We start from the raw sequence: 25,257 nt of genomic DNA on the forward strand, positions 1-25,257 counted from the left end.
ACCAGAAATTGTTTCAGCCTTAAGGAAACTTTAGAAATCACCAATCACTCAATGGAATAGTGTTACTCCTTAGAGTTCTCAGAATGTTCTCCTTTCAATCTCCTAAGCTCTCCAACTCTCCTCTTTTTCTTCTTTTTTTCAAATTTTCTAACTCTGTCCTAAGTCCCTCCATTTATACCCAAACACTGACCCTGCCAGCTCGTAAGAGCACTCAGGCAGAATTAAGAAACTAATTCTGCCCATGATATTCTTTAGAACTCCACTAGAGTATGTTTTTGTTCCCATTAACCCTTGTCTTTCCTTTATTTAAAGTTCTAGCAGGTATGGGCAACATATTTTAATCAATTCCTTTTAAGCCTCCCCATACCATCATGTCTTGTTCCCCACTATCATTAAGCAAATAGAATAATTTAATGGTCCATTAGTACTTCCTGACAGAATATTCAACTAAGCCATTTTCTAATTTCAAACTTCCCAATTACCCCTGAGTTACCTGGAATTCCTATCCTACCCCAGTTATGACCAATTAAACTAACCATTAACTACACTGATTCCTAATTCAATTATCTAAATGAACTGAATTTAAACTCTAAACACCTCAGCTATAACCAATCCAGTCTATCAAATGCCTAACAACTGAATGACTAAAGCTGAATTCTAATTGGAACAAATGGACTGAATTTAAATCAAAATCATATTAACACCACACAGAACCCAATAGAATCATTGAAGCTGAAGCTGAAACTGAATCAAAATCACGTTGATACAGGGATTAAGCTAATACAATTCTAAGTCAAATCTATACAAAATGCAGGATCACTGTTAGTATATTGACAATGAGCCCTGAAGCTAAGTGTCTAAGGATCAGTACATACAACACTCGACATCAAACCATTTGACGAAAACTACCGGTCTACAAACAAGAATGAATTAATCGACGAAACTGTTTATAACATATGTTGTTAATTGACAGAAGAAAACTGGACTAAGTAAATGGTCTGATGGAGAAGGGAGAAAATAACGGACAAAGACGAATTACAACGAACCTAATTTAGGCAAACGAATAATCGATTGAATTACTCAAACGAACATTGGAGTATTTAATCTGACCAGAATCAGAAAAAGAAGCGGAATATTTACTGGATTAAGAATTAACTTAAACTGAAAACCTAAAGAAGCGACTAATTACAACTTAACACAGACAAATAAACATATAGAAAAAGGAAAAGAAGAAGCTAAAAAGAACTTACTATTCTTTTCTCGGATCCCACCAACATGGCCTTTCGAACTTGAGTTCCAGTTAGCATTATATGTCTATTTCGTCAGAAATAGGCTTATAATACTAACTAGAACCCATTCAACCCTGACAGCTTCGAAACAGTCTCGAACCGTTGAACCCTAGATCCGCCATTTGACGAGTTTTACTCGGATTCGAGCAAATTTGGTTAGGGGTTAACGATGAGGAGGTCAAGGGGATTATTGGGTGTGATTTTGGGGTTAAGTGGACAGGCTAGGGTTTGGGACGGGGATCTTCGATCGAAGATTCGAGAAGTTATAGGATGATTCGAGGTTAACGGAGTGTGGAATTGGAATGAGGAGGTGGAAGGGAGGCTAGGGTGTAACTTTGAGATGATTTGGGCCACCGGAACCGCCGTGAGGCGATTTCCGGTGGACGGAGGGCGGCGGTGCAAGGTGGTGAGAGACAGGGCCTCTGAGTTGCTAGAGACGAGAGTGGGGTGGGGGCTCTAAGGGGGGTGGGGTTCGTTTGGATCGTTTATATACTGGGCAAGAGGTTGAATCCTAGCCGTTGGATCAATTAAGATCAACGGCTCGGATCAACTCACTTAACGAAATGGTGTCGTTTAGACACTTTTGAGACCGGATCAATCTCTGGTAAACGGGTCGGGTTTGGATTTTGGATATGGGTACTGAGTTTTGTCCGTTGGATGAGGGCTAGATGGACGACTGGGATCGATTGACGTTGAAACGACGTAGTTCCATCACCATACTACGTCGTTTTGCATGTCTGTGAGATTTTGACGACTTGGGCCGGGTATGGAGTTGTTTTGGGCTGGATTTGGTCATTTTGGCATGGGCCTGGTCTGAATTTCACTTCCCATCTTTCTTCTTTGTTTCTCTTTTTTTCTTATTTCCTAACTAAAATTTTAGATTAAAATACAAACCCAAATTAAAAATACTAATTATCTTCTAATAACATTTATCACATATAATTAAATACCAATTAACAATAAAATCACACAATTCGACATCAAATGCTAAAAAATGCAAAGTACATTTTTTTTTGTGATTTTTTTTCATTTTCGTAAAACGAGTTACTTAATTAATCCTATCTGTAAAAATTAGATCCTAAATGCACATGAAACATGTAATTTTTGTATTTTTCATTAATTAAAACAAAATAAACACGCACAGACAAATACAAATAATTAACCAAAAATGCCACGAAAATTCTCAAAATTGCACACAAAGGAAAATTGTTTTATTTTGAATGTCTGGGAGTAATTCTCATAGGGCAAAAATCACATGCTCACAGCTGCCCTTCTTTGTCCGGAAACACGAAGAGTTTTCGTGCAAAGATAGAGTGAGCGGATACGAGCGATTTTTGCCCGTTCGGCTACTCCGTGTGAAGCATTTTTTGAAAGATTTGACCGAACCTCTGCTTCAAAGGTTTCCTACATATCCCTGGCTAAAAGGGAATCAGGTCAATGTAGTTCGGGAAGTTTCGGTAGCTGGGACTACCATGAAGCTGTGGTTTTGTTGTTACTGCTGCTGCTGCTACCTGCTTACTAACCTCCTTATTACACCATTCTAAAAGAAAACAAGAAGCTAGACTAAACTAGGATTTAAAAAATCTTATCTAGATCTTCAAACTTGCTCATGTTGCCTTGCTTTCTTGTTGTCTTGTGTTTCCTCTGATGTTTCTTTCTTTCTTGTGAAATTCGAATTGTTTCTCCTTCGACACGCGAATTATCTTCCTTTGACTATTGCTGCCTCTCTTTTGACTTCTGCACTTGAGTTTATGCTGGGGATTTTTGTTGTAACCCTTCGCTTTACTGACTTCAAACTTCAATGTATTCTTCTATTATATGGGCGGGTTCCCAACTTCAAAACTTGAAATGTAAAGATTGAAATGTATTCCTCTACACTCTAGGCGGGCTCCTGACTGCTAAACTTGAACTGCTTCTCCCTGTTCTCCAAGTGGGTACCTGATTTCTAGACTTGAAATGTATTCCCTGTTCTCCGGGCGGGCTCCTGACTGCTAACTTGAAATGTATTCCCTACTCTTCAGGCGGGCTCCTGAATTCAACCAAAATAGACGAAAACAAACGGAAATTTTTCTGCCCCAGTTTGGGTATCTGGGAACATATGTAAGTGTAAAACGCATCACATTACCAAATATCAATAAGAACTAAAACTTGAATTGTACTCCTTTGTTCTCCAGGCGGGCTCCTGACTGCTGAACTTGAATGTATTCCCTGCTCTCTAGGCGGGCTCCTGACTGCTAACTTGAAATGTATTCCCTGCTCTCCAGGCGGGCTCCTGACTGCTGAACTTGAATGTATTACCTGTTCTCCAAGCGGGCTCCTGACTGCTGCGCTTGAAAGTATTCCCGGCTTTCCAGACGGGCTCCTGATTTCAATGAAACATATAAAACAAAGAAAACTTTCTGCCCCAGTTTGGAGGTTGGGCACATATGTGAGTGTTAAACTGAATCATATTACCAAATATTACTAAGAATTCGAAAGCTAGGCCCCATTATCCAGGGGGGTCCAGACAATTCTTACCTAAATGACAATTTTAAATCTAAGTTATATCTTCTGAAGGTGTGACTTCCGCTAAATCTTGTTATCTAAGAGGGTCTTAAAGCTACATCCCATTATCCAGGAGGGTCCCACAAACTCCTAATTACATCCTATCTTAATCATGCAAACTTTGAAACCAACTTATATTTTCTGGGGTATATTTATGCTACTTATGATTGTTTTGATTTTTTAAACTAGGTCACATTTTACAGGAGGGTCCTGAAAATTTCCCACTAAATTTGGAAAAGGCGGAAAAAGATGGCGTTTCTTCTTGGGGAAAATGTTGAGGAAACATAAAATCATAATCATTAATCTGGGAAAGAAAAGAAGTCAGAATCTTTGTTCTCATGGGGTAATGTCCAAAGGGTATCTCAAACATACAAACTTCAAAGTTCCACTTATAATCTTCTAGGGTGCACTCATTCCAAATTCCGCTACTCATGATTATTTTGAATTTTAAGCTAAGTCCTATTTTCCAGGAGGGTCCTGAGAATTTTCGCGATCAATTCTACCTAGTACTTACTCTTTCTACGGATGATTTCCCGAAACAAATTCCATTTTTGCCCCTGTTTCAAATCAAAGAAAATTTCGCCAGTTTAAAACGTGGTGGTTCATCGTGGCATTCCTGCTGGAGGTGGTTTTCTCTTTGCCATTCTTTGCTTTGTCTAACTGTTTTGGACTGATCGAAAAGATTGTTTTGATCTCCTGACTGATCCTTAACTGTAAAATCCCCAACTGCTATTCTCCCTTCCTGACCTTTCTTCCTGAAACCGTACATCTCCCGCGACATTACTGAACCATTCCACAGTTTTAACTTTTTCTTACACCATAGGTCCCATTTTTCATCATATTATTTTTTTGCATGTTCCAGCTGTATTTTGCTTTGTGCAATTCCGAAACTGGTAGTAAGCTTTGAAATTCCTTCTTACAAGGCTAAACTTGGTAGAGCTTTTAGAGAAGTAAAATTAATAGCAATGAAATGCAAGGATTTTAAGAATAAAGAAAAGAATCCAAATTTGGATGACTATTGGAGATAGGAAAAGGGACTTATCTGAGCGGAATCACCGGCACCAATGATCATGGTATGCATTTAGATTAATCATTCCAGTCTATTTAACCAATCTCCTTTCCAATTGTTTCACTTTGTTCTCCAAGATTTTCACAACCCAATTCTACTTTCCGCCAACTTACGGACCTCGTTCGACTTGCCGTGCCCTAAAGGGTTTTCACCGACAAACCTCTCTCAATTGTCGATTCCTCAATTACTTGTCGCCTGATGGTGGTCGTGAAGGTTTTCACCAATAAGACTCTCTCATTTTTATTTTCTCTCAGCTTTCGTCGCCTCATGGTGCCCATGAGGGTTTTCACCAATAAGACTCTCTCATTTTTTTGATTTTTCTTACTTAAACTGGAGTGTTGCCCCTGATACGAATTCTCTGTACATTGCTCGACTTGGCATCTCTCAAAGACTGATCGAAAGGTCTTTCTTTGGACCGTAATGTGGGCTTTTGGATGGGGTTAGAAAGAAAGGGTATCAAAGGCTTAAAGCAATTTTGACACGGGTTTTAAAATTACAACTCTTGGAATCACATTTCTTATTACAAGTACAACTTCTGCCCTAGTTTCTTGCTTGAGGATCTTTTGATATTTTATTTTACTATGACCGAGCCGGGAAGCTGCCTACGTATCCTTAACAGGAATCAGGTCAAACGTAGTTCACACATGAATTTCCTTGTTGTTATACTTTCTACTTCTTTTCTTTTCTCTTTTTCTTTTCTTTCTTTTCTCTCTTTCTCGTTATTGATTCTAAAAGAGGGGTATGAAAGAAATAAAAAAGGTTCAAAAGGGGGAACAAAGGGTGAAATGTTTAGATAGCAGAACAAATTGCCTTCGTCATTCCAATCTTCGAAATAATGCCAAATACAAACAATCAACAGTTATAACAAAGAAATCATACATAATATCTTTTTACTGCATCAGAATTGATAGCCATGTCTATGCATTTTCCTTCGATATCCATTAAACATAAAGCACCATTGGACAATACTCTAGTCCCAACGAATGGCCCTTGCCAATTTGGGGCGAACTTGCCTTTTGCTTCAGCCTGGTGTGGAAGGATACGTTTCAGCACCTGCTGGCCCACTTCAAACTTCCTGGGACGTACCTTCCTATTGTATGCTCTTGCCATTCTCTTTTTATACAACTGGCCATGACACACTGCTGCTAATCTTTTTTCATCAATCAAATTCAACTGCTCCAAACGGGTCTTGACCCACTCATTATCATCGATTTCAGCCTCAGCGACAATCCGAAGGGACGGGATTTCAACTTCCGCAGGTATCACTGCTTCAGTTCCATATACCAACAAATAAGGAGTCGCACCTACTGAAGTACGGACAGTAGAGCGATAGCCCAGCAATGCAAACGGTAATTTTTCATGCCATTGCCTGGAACTTTCTACCATTTTCCGAAGTATCTTCTTTATGTTTTTGTTGGCGGCCTCAACTGCTCCATTCGCCTTGGGATGATATGGGGTAGAATTGCGATGTGTAATCTTAAACTGTTGGCATACCTCTTCCATCAGTTTACTATTAAGATTAGCACCATTATTCATGATGATCACCTTTGGGATGCCGAATCGATAGATGATATTTGAGTGAACAAAATCGACCACTGCTTTCTTGGTCACCAATTTGAAAGTTTTGGCCTCAACCCACTTGGTGAAATAATCAATGGCTACCAAAATGAATCTATGCCCGTTGGATGCTGCTGGCTCAATTGGTCCAATGATATCCATGCCCCAAGCAACGAAGGGCCATGGTGCCGACATCGTGTGCAATTCCGATGGTGGAGAATGAATCAAATCTCCGTGTATCTGGCATTGATGACATTTGCGCACAAAACTGATACAATCTCGCTCCATGGTGAGCCAATAATAACCTGCTCGGAGAATTTTCTTTGCCAGCACATACCCGCTCATATGTGGTCCGTAAACTCCTGAATGTACTTCGGACATGACAGCCGTAGCTTGTCTAGCATCTATGCATCTTAACAATCCAAGGTCTGGTGTTCTTTTATACAAAACTCCTCCACTTAAGAAGAATCCACTTTCCAACCGTCGAATTGTTCTCTTCTGATCCCCCTTGGCTTGCACTGGATATATCCCCATTCTGATGTACTCTTGGATATCATGAAACCATGGTTCGCCATCAAGTTCTTCTTCAATCATGTTGCAGTAAGCATGCTGATCTCGTACTTGAATATGCAGAGGATCGACATAAGCTTGGTCCGGATGGTGCAACATTGATGCCAGGGTAGCCAAAGCATCGGCGACCTCATTATGGACCCTCGGAATATGCCTGAACTCCACTGATCGAAACCGTTGACAAAGATCATGTAAACATTGTCGGTACGGTATGAGCTTCAAATCTCGTGTTTCCCATTCTCCTTGAATTTGGTGTACTAGAAGATCCGAGTCTCCCAAGACCAAGACTTCCTGGACATCCATGTCTGCAGCTAGCCTTAAACCCAAAATGCATGCTTCATACTCAGCCATATTGTTGGTGCAATGGAATCGAAGCCGAGCTGTAACGGGATAGTGATGCCCTGTTTCAGAAATAAGCACGGCTCCTATCCCCACTCCTTTCATGTTAGCAGCCCCATCGAAGAAAAGTTTCCAACCTGGTTTTGTCGGCTTGTTCTAGCTCGTCAATATGCATCACCTCTTTATCAGGAAAATAAGTCCTCAGTGGCTCATACTCTTCATCGACCGGGTTTTCGACCAAATGATCGGCTAATGCTTGGGCTTTCATTGCAGTCCGAGTCACATAGATTATGTCAAACTCTATGAGCAAAATCTGCCACTTCGCCAGTCTTCCTGTCGGCATAGGCTTTTGAAAGATATACTTCAATGGATCCAAGTGTGAAATGAGGTAAGTAGTGTAGGATGACAAATAATGTTTCAATTTCTGTGCCACCCAAGTTAGGGCGCAACATGTCCATTCCAGGTGAGTGTACTTAACCTCATAAGCTGTGAACTTCTTGCTAAGATAGTAGATGGCTTGTTCTTTCCTGTCGGTGACGTCATGCTTCCCTAGAACACAACCAAATAAATTTTCCAGGACAGTCAAGTAAAGAATCAAAGGTTTCATTGGTTCTGGTGGTACCAGCACAGGCGGGTTAGACAAGTATCCCTTTATCTTATCGAATGCTTCTTGACACTCATCAGTCCACTTGATCGCAGCGTCCTTCTTCAGCAACTTGAAAATAGGCTCACAAGTTGTCGTGAGCTGAGCAATAAATCTGCTGATATAGTTCAACCTTCCTAACAGACTCATCACTTCAGTCTTGTTCCTCGGAGGGGCAATTCTTGTATGGCTTTGATCTTCGATGGGTCCAACTCGATGCCTCGCCGACTGACTATGAATCCCAACAGTTTTTTGGATGGAACACCAAATGTACACTTGGCGGGGTTAAGCTTGAGGTTGTACCTACGAAGCCTCTGGAAGAATTTCCTCAAATCCTCGACGTGGTCGGCCTGATGCTTTGATTTTATTATCACATCATCTACGTATACCTCAATCTCCTTGTGTATCATATCGTGAAACACAGTAGTCATTACCCTCATATAAGTTGCCCCAACATTCTTCAAACCAAATGGCATTACCCGGTAGCAATAAGTTCCCCAGGGTGTGATGAATGCCGTCTTTTCTGCATCTTCTTCATCCATTAGAATTTGATGATACCCAGCATAACAATCCACAAAAGATCCAATATCACGCTTGACATAATTATCAATCAAAATGTGGATATTGGGTAGTGGGAAGTTATCCTTCGGACTTGCTTTGTTGAGATTGCGGTAATCGACGCATACTCTGATCTTGCCATCCTTCTTCTGTACAGGCACGACATTAGGCAACCAAACAGGATATCGAGCGACCCGAATAACCTTTGCATCCAACTGCTTGGTAACTTCTTCTTTAATTTTCACACTCATATCAGTTTTGAATTTCCTCAACTTTTGCTTGACGGGAGGGAATGCTGGATCAGTGGGCAATTTGTGGACCACTAAATCAGTTCTTAAACCCGGCATATCGTCATATGACCACGCAAAAACATCTTTGTACTCGATGAGTGTTTTGATTAACTCATCCCGAATTTTCGGCTCGAGGTGGACACTTATTTTAGTTTCTCGGACATTGTCTGTGTCCCCTAAATTGACGGCTTCTGTGTCATTCAGGTTGGGTTTGGGTTTTTCTTTGAAGTGAATTAACTCCTTACTAATTTCTTTGAAGGCTTCATCCTCATCATCGTATTCTGATTCGTAATCACAATCTACTTCTTGAAATAACATTTCAGAATCAGATTGATTTTTAAGACTGGGCTGAGGATTCCTTATGCATACCACGTCATTAGAACCAACGTAAAAAAAACTGTATAGAAAAGAAAGCAAAACAAAAAGGAAAACCATCAAGAATGATGAAGAAAGGGAAATTGTATTTTATTGAATGATAAAAGATAACAAGGTTTGCACACTCAAATAGACTAAAAAAATGAAATTCGAATTACAACCCTGGAATAATCCGTACAAACTTAAAGGAAAATCAAAGCAAACTACCAAGACTCCTTCCGAGTAGGGAGAGGAGTAGCCTTCCAATTATTAAGCTTTGTTGTTGGCCCGACAAATTGCACTTCCGCGTTGCTAGAACCTTCTCCAATTTCCACCATGTTCACACTGTCGAACAACTTCTCAAATCTTTCCATTAGCTCCTTGCTTGGATCAATCACAGAACTAGGAATTGCTGTCACTGGGCGACTCCTCGTACCGGACTTGACAAATGATCTAGAAAGACGTGGGACCGACTTTGGAAGGACCCATGTCATCTGTTTCAATTTTCTGGCTCTTTTTATGTCTGCGACTGTGGGCTTGAATCCTAGACCAAATGTTCCCAAGTTTTCAGGAAGAGACACGGGTTGTATGATGCCTTGCAGATCTGACCCCAAACCCTTTCCTGGTACAAAACCATTCTTTAGCATTTCATACGCTACCATGACTGATGCGGCAGTTATCTTCGGATTTGGGATACACTTCCCCTCTGGAACTTTCTCGACTGACATTGTGTCAGAAACTTGGTAGACCCATGGTCCCTTATCATCTTCCACCTCAATGAATGGCACAATGGTGTTGCTGTGAGCGCACAAATTATCTTCGCCGTGCACAACTATTTCCTGTCTGTCCCATTCGAACTTGACCATCTGATGGAGTGTTGATGGTACTGCTTTAGCAGCGTGGATCCATGGTCGTCCTAATAGTAAATTGTAGGAAACATCTATATCTAGCACTTGGAATTCCATTGTGAATTCTACTGGACCTATAGTCAGCTCCAACATTATGTCCCCGACTGAGTCTTTGCCTCCGCCGTCAAATCCTCGCACATAGATACTGTTCTTATGGATCCTTTCCTCTTCTACTTTCAACTTGCTTAGAGTGGAGAGTGGACAAATGTTCGCACTTGAACCATTGTCAACCAATACCCGGGTAACCACGGAATCCTCGCATTTTACTATCAGGTAAAGGGCTTTGTTGTGCTCAGTACCCTCTATGGGCAATTTATCATCGGAAAAAGTGACTCTGTTTACTTCAAAAATCTTGCTGGCTATCTTTTCCAGATGGTTCACCGAGATCTTGTCGGGAACATGGGCCTCATTTAGGATTTTCATCAATGATCGGCGGTGCTCATCTGAATGGATTAGCAATGAGAGCAATGAGATCTGAGCGGGCGTTTTCCTCAACTGCTCTACAACAGAATAGTCATGCACTTTCATTTTCCTCAAAAATTCCTCTGCCTCTTCTTTAGTTATAGCTTTCTTCACCGGCGTTGGATCATCTTTAGTTCTTCTTAACTCCTCGGGAGTAAAACACCTTCCTGAGCGAGTCAAACCTTGTGCTTCACAAACTTCTTCCTTGATTTATTTCCCTTTGTAAATCACCGTCACCCGTTCATAATTCCAAGGAACAGCCTTGCTGTTGATCACTGGAAGCTGAGTTACTGGTTTTATAATAACAGGCTCTGTGCGAGCACCCTTCACGACCACAACAGGTTTACTTGCGACCCCTAGCACTACCACTTTAGCTTTCTCGGGTTTCACTGCAACAATGCTTGATGACCCTTTCTCGGATACCACAACTGGCTTATTGTCCTGGACCATTGATTTCTCACTAGTTACCTTTTCCTTTGAGCTGGTTTCACTAGAACGAACCATCATTACCGTCTGCGAGGGCTTCTTGGGATCCCCTCCTTTGTGTATCAACTCAATCATATAGATCTCATGGTGAGCTGGCAGTGGATTCTGATTGATATTTGGTGCTTCTGGGGCCTGAACCTCGATCCGATGAGTATCAATAAGCTCCTGCACAACTATTTTCAGTTTCCAACACTTCTCTGTATCATGCCCCGGGGCTCCTGAACAGTACTCACAACTCACCGAGTGGTCAATATTTCTAGGAGGAGGATTAGACATTTTAGGCTCAATTGGATTCAGTATGCCCAACTGCCTCAACCTGTGGAAAAGACTGGTATATGATTCCCCCAGTGGAGTAAAAGTCTTTTGCTTCTGTAACCTCTCATTCTTGAAGGCTTGATTTGGTCGGAAACCCGTTCCGGGGGGATTTCTGTAGGCTCTTGAGGGTGGATATGTATTTTGTGGAGCTGGGTATGGATTTGGTGGAGCCGGCGCACGCCATTGTGCGTGTGCCGGAGTTTGGGTATAGGTTTGTGCATGATGGACAAAAAAATGGGGATCTGGCGGTGGGTAGTAATGTTGTGAAGGGCTATATGGAGTGTGGGGGTAATTTTGGTGGTAGGTTCATGGTTGGATATAGTAGGGTGACGTGCCTCTAGATCCGAACCAGGCACCGGATTCAACAGTCGTGACATCTTCTTTCTTCTTCTTCCCAAGTACACCCCCAGTGCCACTTTGAATGGCCTGAGTGGTTGCCTTGATAGCTGAATAACTCATGATTTTGTTGGACTTAAGCCCCTCCTCGACCATGCCTCCCATTTTTACAACCTCATTAAAAGACTTGCCAATTGCGGACACCAAATGCCTAAAGTAAGTTGGCTCCAAAGCCTGCAAAAAGTAATCAACCATCTCGCTCTCTTTCATTGGGGGATCTACCCTTGCTGCTTGCTCCCTCCACCGGAAACCATATTCTCTAAAGCTTTCACTGTGCTTCTTCTCTAGTTTAGTCAAAGATAGTCGGTCTGGAATGATCTCAAGATTATACTGAAAGTGACAAGCGAATGCTTGTGCCAGATCATCCCATGTGTACCATCTTCCGTGATCTTGGCGGGTGTACCACTCCAAGGCTGCTCCGCTCAAACTCTGACTGAAGTAAGCCATTAGCAATTCATCCTTTCCTCCGGCTCCCCTCATCTTACTGCAAAAACCTCTCAAATGAGCCACCGGATCACCGTGTCCATTGTACAAGTCGAATTTGGGCATTTTGAACCCTGCCGGTAGTTGTACATTCGGGAATAAACACAGGTCTTTGTAAGACACGCTTACCTGACCTCCTAGCCCTCTCATATCCTTGAAGGATTGTTCTATGCTTTTCATTTTTCTGAACATCTCCTCATGTTCGGGATTTTTGGCAGGTCTCTCAGCTTCTCTCGGGAGATTAGAACGTGGATCGTAGGGGTAGCTTTCGGGAGATTTGAAGGTGGGTTTCGGGGGATAATACTGGTTGTCCTAAGCTTGGAACACAGGTTCACTCAGGGATCTATGGAGTGCAGCTGGTGGAGATGCCACAAAGACAGGGGTGACTGGCGGAGGAGGGCATGAAATCGGTTTTGGTGGTGGAGCTTGCGACATATGAGAAGTAGTGCCATGGTATTGTTGATAAATGGGAAAACCTGGATTAGTGGCAGGATGATCCTGAGACTGAGCTAATGGTAGGATAAAAGCCGGGTTGGCTGGGTAAGACGGTGGTGATTGCCCTTGGGACCAGGCCTGGTACATTTCGGCCATCTGTTGCTTAAGCTTGAACATCTCCTCTTTCATTTTATTGACGTCCAACTCCTCTACCTCAACACTAGTGTCGACCTCCGGGATAGACATGATTTCTGGTATTGGTCCCTTTGATCTGGTTTGGTAATGATAATGTGCCATTATCCTCTAAATAAACAAATTGCTTGAACTCTCTGAAAAACAACAAACTTGTTAGTTCTTAGAGTTTAACACATATGTAATTACATGTTGGGATGCAATGAACATAGGCAATTAACCATTTTCTATCATGCATTTGCTTCGGTTGCGTGCGTCATCCCAGCCCCTCATAATTGTGCCCCTTCTTTTAAGCTTCTTTTATTCTATCCTTCTTTATTTCCCTTTTTGCTTTTTAGTGGTGGTCAAATCCTATAGAGATTGCCTACGTATCATGTCCCCGCATGAATCAGACCGTGCGTAGTTCTATCAAATAAGTGTGAAAGTGAATAAAATATTTTTGGGATTTTCAGCTTTTATAAAAACAGATGCTTCGATCACAAAGACTCAATACTAACAAATTTCAAAAGACCAACAGACTCTGATGCAAAGACAAAATACAGACTCTGAAATTAAGCTATCATACTTTAAAGAAACACAAACTCAAATAGAGAGAAAATATAAACCCAACATGCCTTACATACTCTGACAGAAAAGGAAATACAGACTTAAACTGAAAATCATGACTACATCAATGCTCCTGGTGTCCGTGGGACATCATTTGGTCTCGCCACGGGCCTATGTGCAAGATCCCTTTGAAGTCGGTCCAAGCTGTGCATTATTTGTTTAACAAAGGTCATCACCGCTGCAAAGAATGTAGTGTGAGTCATATCCTCACAAATGTGGCACTTCATAATGATGTGGTCAGCGGTGTTTCTAATTCTCTCTCTTATGACGCCCTTTTCTTGTAACAAATGCCCAATCTGCTGGGACCTGGCCTCAAAAGTTTGCTTGGCTGCATAGTTTTGTTTCTGAAGTTGTTGCAAGTCTATTTCTAACTGTGCCAATGTCGTGTAACAGTGTTCCCTTTCAACCTTGAAGTTGTTTGCCTGCTTGATCATTTTGTTTCTCGTGGAGATGACCCTTTTCTTCAACCCCGCGACCTTATCGTCGTACCTTTCTCTCAACTGCTTAACCAGGCATACCCGTTCATCTGCATTTTTAGCCAATTGTTTTTGAGCCCCGACTAGTTCACTTTCTGCTTTGTTCAAATAGAAACTATAGTTACTCACTTTCTGCCTTAGGTTAGCTACGAGCTTTTCATCTCTGTTACTTCGGACTGGATTTTCTGCTGCTACTTTCAGTTTCTGAATTTGAGCTCGAAGGGCCTTATTTTCTTTGGCTAGCCTTTTCTTTTCACCCTCATCTGTCGCTGCTTGTAAGCTATTCTCTAATTGAAGGTCTTTGACTTGCTTCTCCAGCTTTCCTATCGTGGCCCTATACTCGTTTTCTTTGGCCAACCAAGCCCATGGTTCTTGCGATGCCTCGACGAATTCCTGAATGTGCGGTTTTTTAGCCTGTCTTTCTGATTCAGCCCTTGCAGTGTTCTTCTTTCTATACTAGGCAAGGTAGGCGGGTGAGACCTCTCCTTTAGATAGGTTCCGCACTCGGGTGCTTGCCGTCAAATATTGGCACTCATTCCAAATAGAACGAACCATTTCTTCATGAAATTGGTCGTCGGAGCTAATCTCAACCGCGTGGATACTGAGATCTTCAGCTGGATGCATCATATGACACCTTCCTAATTGTCTCATCACTCGGTAGGGAGCGTAAGTATGAATACATCGAATACCCATTAGGAGGAAGTAAGGACCCGTGGCGGGTATATACACAATTTCCTCAGCAGGAAGCCAACCTAGTGTCCATTCTATTTGTCCTGTAGTGATGGCGCGAAGGCGGGCTATCCATTCTCCAAACCCCTCCAGTAACTTGAACCCTGAAACCCTTGTGTTGAATTCTTCAATGCAACTTTTCTCTGCAAATCCATAACTCATATACTGAGGGTGGTGGCACAAGTGCTCGATCATCCATATTTGTAGTAGCAAATTGCATCCCTCGAAGAAGTCTGCCCCAACTCTACAAGCTGTGAGAGCTCGGTATATCTCAGACACTATCATAGGGGTGAGAGTGCTCTTGGCATTGGTAACCAGGACCTTGACGACTCTAGCCACCCGCAAATCGATATTCCCATCTTTTCGGGGAAACACCACAAGGCCTAAGAATGCTACCATGAAAGCGAAGCGCCTATGCTCGTCCCATTTTGTTCGGTTCCCTTTACTGCAAACCCCGCTTTCCGGATCATTGAACCCTCCTATATGCCCGTACTTCTGGTGTATTAATCGTAGAGAGGAAAACCCCCTTCCAACTCGGAATATGGGATTCCCTTGTTTATCTTTAGCAAATCCATGAATTTGTGAGAGTTAACGACCCTTGGAGCGATCAGATACTTATGCCTCAAACCTGCAGTACTTTTCATATAACCTGCTATCTCTTCCATGGTCGGGGTGAGTTCAAAATCCGAGAAGTGAAATACGTTATGGGCCGGGTCCTAGAACGTAACCAAAGCCTTTATGATGTCTCCTCTAGGTTTGATCTTTAATAACCCGGTGAGACCCCCTAAATGTAGATTGACCTTATCTTACTCTGACTTGCCCAGATCTTCCCACCACATACGCAACTCCAAAGGGATATTGTTCATAACTGCTATCGGCAAACTTGGACTAGTGCTCATTCTGCACATTTATTAGGGTGATTAAGCTAAAATCAAGACTCATTTGACTCGAAGACAAAATTGACTCATTTTGTTTTCCAAAATAAAATCCGATTTGGCAAATACGGCCTTTCAGCACCTCGAAGACGAAGATTTTAAGGCTGTGTTGGCTAATCGATAAAAACCTTGAAAAAATGACCATAAAAACAGCCTTCCGGTGCCCTTTTAGGGCCATTCGGCTATTTCTGACAAGAATGGAATCATAAAAAGTAATTTTTTTGTTCTTTTGGATTATTTTTGCAAAAAGGAAGTTGGACCCAATGGGGGTTGCCTACGTATCTCACACCCTGTGAGAATCAAACTAGCGTAGTTCGGGCAAATAAAACGAACTATTTTCGAAAACAAAACTCCTTTCTTATTTTTAATTCGTTTTCTCTTTTTTTCAAAAATTCGGCAGAGTTTCAGCGCTATTTGGACACTGGTTTTTCTTTAAACATGTGATTCACTCTCTTAACCCACTACACTGCTATTTCTTTCCCAAATTCTCTCCTTTCATTCCAAAACCGGTCAACATGCAAATCCGAAGCAAATAAATGCGCAAATAGCAAGTAAGATGTATCAGGATGGTCTTTTTATTTCGAGTGCACCTGTCCTAGACAGACCCAACCCCTGTGTTGAGTCTCCTAAGTCAAAATGCACATGATGCAAACAAACATTCCTACTAGGGATCCGGCATTAGGTACTGTTATACTAGGTTTAAAAACCTAGGTTTATTTGTTCTAGACCTGGCTTACCCGAGCGGACAACTCGAGCCCGGGGGGGGGCTGCGTACTGGTAACCAAAAGATCATCCGGCTTTGCAACTTGTCCGTACCTCGTTCTATTTGGGATTTGACACTAACAGAAAGAAGTCACGACCATCGTGCACTCCTCAGGAGGGAGAAGAGAGGGGTTTCGTAGCAGTTTATGTATACAGTTCAGATAATATCAAAGCGGTAAAAACAACATTTAGCACATTAGGCCCAAACATGTAATAAAATCAGTTAATAAATAAAGCTAGATATAACAATTATTATAAGCTAGAATTCTGAACCCTGAACCAAAAGTTCTAGGTTCTTCGTCCCCAGCAGAGTCGCCAGAGTTGTCACACCTCCTTTTTTCCTACACCCGCAAGGGCATAAGGGAGTTTGTCCAATTAAAGGACAATCGAAACGGGATTTATTATTAAAGATTTAGAGTCGCCACTTGGGAGATTTATGGTGTCCCAAGTCACCGGTTGAATCCCGAATCGAGGAAAAGATTGATTCTGTATTACAGTCCGCGAACCAGAAATCTGAGTAAAGAATTCTGTTAACCCGGGAGAAGGTGTTAGGCATTCCCGAGTTCCGTGGTTCTAGCACGGTCGCTCAATTGCTATATTTGACTTAAATTATCTGATTTTAACAATTATGAACCTATGTGCAAATTTTAACCTTAACTGCTTTTATTCATTTTTAAAGAAATTGCAACGTCATTAAAACAAGTCTTGAACCACGTCACATGAATGCACCCATGGTTTTTGGACATACTTTAACATCGTTGGGATTTGGATTTGGGTCACATAAATGCGCACTCGAGTTTAGGGAGGTAATGTTATTAAAATACGCGCCTAAAGAGACTAACACGTTATTATTTTGGGGAAGGCCGTGAAATTCGTTGAACGACCCATCCCGAAATCTAAGTATTTTAATACAAATATCTATTGAGGGCCCCGCAATTTTGCATTTTTATTCGGCGAGGCTCATCTCATTTTATTTAAAGGCCAATCCTAAAGAGACTATGATTTTCTACCTTTATTGTCTCTACCGATAAAAGAAAGGTCCTAATTAATTTGTTGTTGGACTGAGGCAAACCACATAATAAATCTGCACCAAAGCCATCGGGCTCTAAGACAAGCCCAACGAAGAGAGTGTTACCCTCAGGCCCACGCCAATGATGGGCTATGCGCTGATTTCAGCTTGGACCCAAATATACACAGCCATCAAAGATGGGCCTGGGCTGCTCATTCAAAGATTGAAAACTATATTGAGTCAAAAGCCCAGACGCAACAATTCGAATTGAGTAATTACTCATGAGTTGTCTCAAGTTTATTCACTTAATTCAAGCTAGTATTGATTGTTTTGATTGTAGCTTCATACTCAGGCATTCAAATAACTGAAGGTATTTAGTTGAAGGTGTTGATCAAATTAAGGGAGGTTATTAACTAAAGCAAACTACTAAACTCAATGAACCAATTCCATGAATCTGAATACTCACCAATCCTAACATTAATTCAACAATAACAATTCAAAACACACATTAACTAAGTCCATGACACTTATTCTCATGTATATGTTAAAACGGTGGATAGCCATATTACCGACCTAGTCCAGTTAAACTATTATCACATATGAGCTGACCTCAACATTAAATCATGACTGGGCTCAAATAGATTTTTAGTAGCTTCAATTAACATTCAATAATATCAACTGGAAGTTTAAATCGGATCCAATTATCACCTAATGACTACAAAATTCGCATCAGAAGACCTTGAATCAGCTAATAGTCCATGAATAAAAATAAATCCAAAGTTTATATACAACAAATCACTGCTCAATTATGCTTAACAGTTCTAACATCCATTTAAATCCAACAGCCAGCAGCAGTTCTCAGAACCAAGCAAGTGTGCAATTTATTCCATGTTCAAGCTCATAATTACATCAGAATTTCGAATGTGTACCTGATTACACCTATCAAAATAAGGACAAATGAGCTTGCAGTTTAAGAAGAAAACAGCAGCAGTAAGACAGTAGCAAGCGCAATGATCAGCAGCAGTTTTCAATCAATTTCCAACCCAGAAAAGTGAAATACCAGCCCAGGAAAACACTTTCAATTCAAACAAATGAACAAAAAAGACCTTAACCTGACTTGACTTCAACTTATTTCAACTATCAACTAACCAGAAATTGTTTCAGCCTTAAGGAAACTTTAGAAATAACCAATCACTCAATGGAATAGTGTTACTCCTTAGAGTTCTCAGAATGTTCTCCTTTCAATCTCCTAAGCTCTCCAACTCTCCTCTTTTTCTTCTTATTTTCAAATTTTCTAACTCTGTCCTAAGTCCCTCCATTTATACCCAAACACTGACCCTTCCAGCTCGTAAGAGCACTCAGGCAGAATTAAGAAACTAATTCTGCCCATGATATCCTTTAGAACTCCACTAGAGCATGTTTTTGTTCCCATTAACCCTTGTCTTTCCTTTATTTAAAGTTCTAGCAGGTATGGGCAACATATTTTAATCAATTCCTTTTAAGCCTCCCCATACCATCATGTCTTGTTCCCCACTATTATTAAGCAAATAGAATAATTTAATGGTCCATTAGTACTTCCTGACAGAATATTCAACTAAGCCATTTTCTAATTTCAAACTTCCCAATTACCCCTAAGTTACCTGGAATTCCTATCCTACCCCAGTTATGACCAATTCAACTAACCATTAACTACACTGATTCCTAATTCAATTATCGAAATGAACTGAATTTAAACTCTAAACACCTCAGCTATAACCAATCCAGCCTATCAAATGCCTAACAACTGAATGACTAAAGCTGAATTCTAATTGGAACAAATGGACTGAATTTAAATCAAAATCATATTAACACCACACAGAACCCAATAGAATCATTGAAGCTGAAGCTGAAACTGAATCAAAATCACGTTGATACAGGGATTAAGCTAACACAATTCTAAGTCAAATCTATAAAAAATGCAGGATCACTGTCAGTATATTGACAATGAGACCTGAAGCTAAGTGTCTAAGGATCAGTACATACAACACTCGACATCAAACCATTTGACGAAAACTACTGGTCTACAAACAAGAATGAATTAATCCACGAAACTATTTATAACATATGTTATTAATTGACAGAAGAAAACTGGACTAAGTAAATGGTCTAATGGAGAAGGGAGAAAATAACGGACAAAGACGAATTACAACGAACCTAATTTAGGTAAACGAATAATCGATTGAACTACTCAAACGAACATTGGAGTATTTAATCTGACCAGAATCAGTAAAAGAGGCGGAATATTTACTGGAGTAAGAATTAACTTAAACTGAAAACCTAAAGAAGCGACTAATTACAACTTAACACAGACAAATAAACATATAGAAAAAGGAAAAGAAGAAGCTAAGAAGAACTTACTGTTCTTTTCTCGGATCCTACCAACATGCCCTTTTGAACTTGAGTTCCAGTTAGCATTATACGTCTATTTCGTCAGAAATAGGCTTATAATACTAACTAGAACCCATTCAATCCTGACAGATTTGAAACAGTCTCGAGCCGTTGAACCCTAGATCTGCCATTCAACAAGTTTTACTCGGATCCAATTTGGTTAGGGATTAGCGACGAGGAGGTCAAGGGGATTATTGGGTGTGATTTTGGGGTTAAGCGGACAGGCTAGGGTTTGGGACGGGGATCTTCGATCGAAGATTCGAGAAGTTATAGGATGATTCGAGGTTAATGGAGTGTGGAATTGGAATGAGGAGGTGGAAGGGAGGCTAGGGTGTAACTTTGAGATGATTTGGGCCACCGGAACCGCCGTGAGGCGATTTCCGGTGGGCGGAGGGTGGCGGTGCAAGGTGGTGAGAGACAGGGCTGTCTCTAAGTTGCTAGAGACGAGAGTGGGGTGGGGGCTCTAAGGGGGGTGGGTTCGTTTGGATCGTTTATATACTGGGCAAGAGGTTGAATCCTAGCCGTTGGATCAATTAAGATCAACGGCTCGGATCAACTCACTTAACGAAATGGTGTCGTTTAGACACTTTTGAGACCGGATCAATCTCTGGTAAACGGGTCGGGTTTGGCTTTTGGATATGGGTAGTGAGTTGTGTCCGTTGAATGAGGGCTAGATGGACGGCTGGGATCGATTGACGTTGAAACGATGTAGTTCCATCACCATACTACGTCGTTTTGCATGTCTGTGAGATTTTGACGACTTGGGCCGGGTATGGAGTTGTTTTGGGCTGAATTTGGTCATTTTGGCATGGGCCTGGTCCGAATTTCACTTCCCATCTTTCTTATTTGTTTTTTTTCTTATTTCCTAACTAAAATTTTAGATTAAATTACAAACCCAAATTAAAAATACTAATTATCTTCTAATAACATTTATCACATATAATTAAATATCAATTAACAATAAAATCACACAATTCGACATCAAATGCTAAAAAATGCAAAGTACATTATTTTTTGTGATTTTTTTTTCATTTTCATAAAACAAGTTACTTAATTAATCCTATCTGTAAAAATTAGATCCTAAATGCACATGAAACATGTATTTTTCATTAATTAAATCAAAATAAACACGCACAGACAAATACAAATAATTAACCAAAAATGCCACTAAAATTCTCAAAATTGCACACAAAGGAAAATTGTTTTATTTTGAATGTCTGGGAGTAATTCTCATAGGGCAAAAATAATGTGCTCACACATGCCACTTAGATATGATGCTTTAGGTTCTAAACAACTATAAATAAGTGTCATGTTCATAATATCAAAATCAGTAAAATATAGAAATCATGCCTATAGAGATTCCCAAGTAAATCTGGTTTGCTTCCATTCGCATTCAGTGTTAGATATCATGCCTATAGGAATTAAAATCAGCAATATTAGATACCATCGCCTGCAGAACCTGAAACTAGTCTGCTTTAAAATCATTCTTTTTTGAATCAGTTTTAAGTAATCTAATTCCCTTATTTAACGAGGTTTAGCGAGCATGCTTATAGGATTTCAAACAATTCGTTTTGAGTTATCGTTGTTTCGCCACATTTTGAATGAAGTAGATATCATGCCTATAGGACCCCATCTAAACACTTAGGCAAGCCTTAGAGTAATAACCATAAAAAAATGAATCAGCCTTTGTTAATTGCTACAACCAGCAGGCAGGCCTGATTCAGACTTCTTATCTGAGTTATGTAATAAACAAATCTGCTTCAATAATCAAACTCCCCTCGTCTTTAGTATTTTTATCAGACCTAAAAAGTATGTGGAAGTCATGCTAGTTATGTGCTTTTTGCTTAAGGAGGTGTATATTGGCCATTATCTGTTTATATGCCTTCCCCAACATGCAGTATGTGTTTTGTATGTCGCCTTAGATTTTTACCCTTTGAAACCAATCAGCCTAATATCCCTCCCTTTTAGGAATAGTAGCCCTAAGCTCCTCCGGGACTGATAGGAATGGCACGGGTAATAGCAAGCAATAGTAATCGAGACCAATTTGCGCTTTAATACCTTAATGGGATGGGAAGGGTAGATGTGGATATGATGACCGGTGCGCTAATACCATGAGTATCCCCTCTTTTGAGGAGTGTCATACCGGGTATCGCATTGATGTGATTCATATTAAATATAAACCTAAGACCCCCTTTCCCTTTATTTACAAACTTTTTTTAAAACTCTTCTTTTAGTTGTTCTTTATTTTATGTGTTCAAATTTAAATCCCCTAATATTTGAGCCCATACTTGTCTATTTTCTAAATTCACAATAAATTGTCTGGCCGGGAATCACACTAGTGGATCCCAACAGGTGTCTAACACCTTCTCCTTGGGATAATTTCAAGCTCTTACCCTATCTCTGGTTATCAAACAAACATAGAAGTGAACCTTATGGGCGTCCTAATGCACCTTAAATCATTAGGTGGCGACTCTTCAAATGCAAAACCCAGTTCCCAAAAGGAATGAGTTGTCCTATACTAAATGTCATAAACCCAATTTCGCGAGAAAAAGGGGGCGCGACATATATCTACTATTCTCTATGCTTTCTTGAAAATGGATAGACTGCTGGAGAATATATACAAGCTGTTATATTATGACCAATTCTTCTGCATCAACCACATTTGAATGTTATTTTTGATGACTCAGTAGCTGGAATATGCCTTTTCTTCTGCCTTCTACCTAGTGGCACTTTGAAATCTGGAGGTTTAACAATTTGTGACTTAACATTCTGTGGTACAATCCAAGAATCAGTATGTCCTACAGGATGTATTTGTCTTTCATATGTTTTCAGCCAAGATTCCTTTAAGTACCAGTGCGAGCAAAAGTTGGACTTCTTGATGTTTCTCTTCTCGATAGCTGCAATTGCCTGTATGCATGGTAATTCATCAAATTGAAACTGAAAACAATCACATGTTCTTTTGTTTAAGTCCACCAAGAAAGTTATTCCTTCTTCTTCAACTCTAGAACGCCATGAATCAACAGGGAAGACCTTCAATGTTGAAAAATTATAAGTTAGTACATTATGTTAAATTATATTAAAATCATAATCTAAACATAGAACATAATACTTAAATTCAAAGTAAATTCTAAATCTATCTTTTACTTCAATTCCTCCTCTACCCAACAAGAAACATCATAAAAAGTTCCTTCTGCTTCATTTCTTCTTTCATAAAACCAACGTTGTAGCTTCACTTGAATGAAATCCATCATTCTTAATATAGGCAGCTCCCTTGCTTCTAACAGGATAGAATTCATTGACTCAACTATGTTTGTTGTGAGCATGTCATATCTTCGTCATGGACTACAAGAACGTGCCCACCTTTCCGGTGGTTCTTCCATCAAGTAGTCATAAGTTTTCTTATCTACTTTTGCTATATCTGACATGTATAGATCAATTTTTTTTGTGCCTGTATACTCTTACAGCACTTTGAAAAAGTTTTATGACCTCACTTTTCACTTTCCTTCGCTTTAGGTTTTGCTCCAAATGATAGATACAAATCCCATTATGGCTTTCAGGATATACCTTTGCAATGCCATATGCAATATCTTGATGCCTGTCTGATAAAAAAATTAAATTCTCACGGCTTCCAATTGCATTGCGAAGTTTACTAAAGTACCACTCATAGGAATTTTTATTTTCAGATTCTGCTATTCCAAAGGCTAGTGGGAAAATTTGGTTATTTGCATCCTTTGAAACTGAAATTATTAAAACACCACGAAATTTTGACTTTAAAAAAGTTGCATCAACAGCAATCACTGGTCTACAATGATTCCAACCAGATATTGATAATCCATATGCATAAAACATATAAAGAAACCTGAAAATACAGTAAAAAAACAAGGTTAACAGAAGTTAAAGACAGGTAGTCCTGAACTTCAGATTACAAGGCCAAAAGTTAAGGACAAGTAGTCCAGTAGTTAGACTTACAAGGTCAAAAGTTAAGGACAACCAGTCCTTAACTTAGAGTTACAAGTTATAAAGTTAAAGACATGCAGTCCTTAACTTTGACTTACAAGTTCAAAAGTTAAGGACAGACAGTCCTGAACTTCTGGTTACAAGCTCAAAAGTTAACTAGTTAAAGACAACATGTCCTAAATTTTATAAAACGGACTAATAAACTTTTTTTTTTGATTGTTTACCTGTTGTCGTCGTCTATCTTTATGTTAGTATATGTTCTCGGATTTTTACTTCTCATAATATACAAGTATGAAGACAATAATTCATAATTCTCTTCAGGAGTTCCTCTTATTAAAGCGGAAGCAAGTTGAATAGCATGCCACACCTTGTGATACCCAATGTCTAGTCCATGCAATTTTTGCATCTCTGCGATGACAAAAGCTGGTGTAACTTCAAACTTTGGGTCTCGAAGATTGTCGATAATATAACCACTAATCAACTGTGAAGTTGCATGCCTTTGATCAACTTTCATAGTGTTAACAGAGCAATCATGATTTTTCTCAATCTTTACTATCTTGAATAGTGTTGAATCTTTAATTCTGAAAGCACACACACATCACCCACACCTATCATCATTGCATTTCAACGATATCTTGTTGAACTTGATCTAACAGCCTTGAATTCAAAATGTTCTTTAATTGCTATCTTCGAAAAACAGTTAATTATACTCTTCTTTTTGTCAAATACTGATCCCACTTTTATTTCATCCAACAAAGCATTTTCTCTTAATATCGTAGTTGGGGATTCTTTTTGATTCAAATTTAATCTTTGTCTAGTTAGTTGAGTAGAGGTTTTTTTAGCAACTTCTTCGATTACCGGTGCACTCTCTAAGACTTGAATACCCAAAGCTTGTTCGTTGTCAATCTCTATAATGCTTTGTCCTTCTACTTGAATAGAATCAAATGTTTGAAGCACCTCTTTAGTTATTGGTTGAGCTTCAACCATATCTATTTCCATTATCTGTTGGCATTTGTTTTGATTGTCATGTTGAGTTTCTCTGTTGACATGTTCAAAGTTGCTTGTTGATCCAAAAACTCTTTCCGAAATATCAACAATGAAACGACAACCCTTGAAAGTGAATGAATTTTTAGTAACTCTATACATGTGTGAAGATCTAAATCTTTGGATACAAGCATTCCCTTGCTTGTTCCAAGGTTGATATCAAACCATATCACTGCTTCAAACTTGTCTCTATCCAATTCAATAACTTCAAAGATATGTTTAATGAAATCTTGAAACCGAATTGCCTCAGGTACTAGAACAAGCTTTGTTTGATAATCAAAATACTTATAGTCTTCAGTCCATCTACCATTAAAAGCAACTATAATGCATATTGTTTCCATCTTGTAAGTCAAGAGAATGGGAAACTCAGGACATATTTTATAGAGCAATCCTTGTATAATTAAGAACATGTACTGTAAGTT

General features: G+C 39.9%; 1 protein-coding gene across 1 annotated transcript; it reads right to left on the bottom strand.

Moving 5' to 3' along the window:
• Positions 1-22,486: 22,486 nt before the first annotated feature.
• On the bottom strand, positions 22,487-24,305 carry LOC138889597 (uncharacterized). Its single transcript, XM_070172929.1, has 3 exons — positions 24,016-24,305; positions 23,399-23,693; positions 22,487-22,864 (listed from the first exon to the last, which is right to left on the bottom strand). The coding sequence occupies exons 1-3, from the start codon at positions 24,303-24,305 to the stop codon at positions 22,487-22,489; spliced, it is 963 nt and encodes a 320-aa protein (XP_070029030.1).
• Positions 24,306-25,257: the final 952 nt, after the last annotated feature.

This window comes from Nicotiana sylvestris, chromosome 4 (assembly GCF_000393655.2).
Source record: "Nicotiana sylvestris chromosome 4, ASM39365v2, whole genome shotgun sequence".
Classification (NCBI taxonomy): domain Eukaryota; kingdom Viridiplantae; phylum Streptophyta; class Magnoliopsida; order Solanales; family Solanaceae; genus Nicotiana; species Nicotiana sylvestris.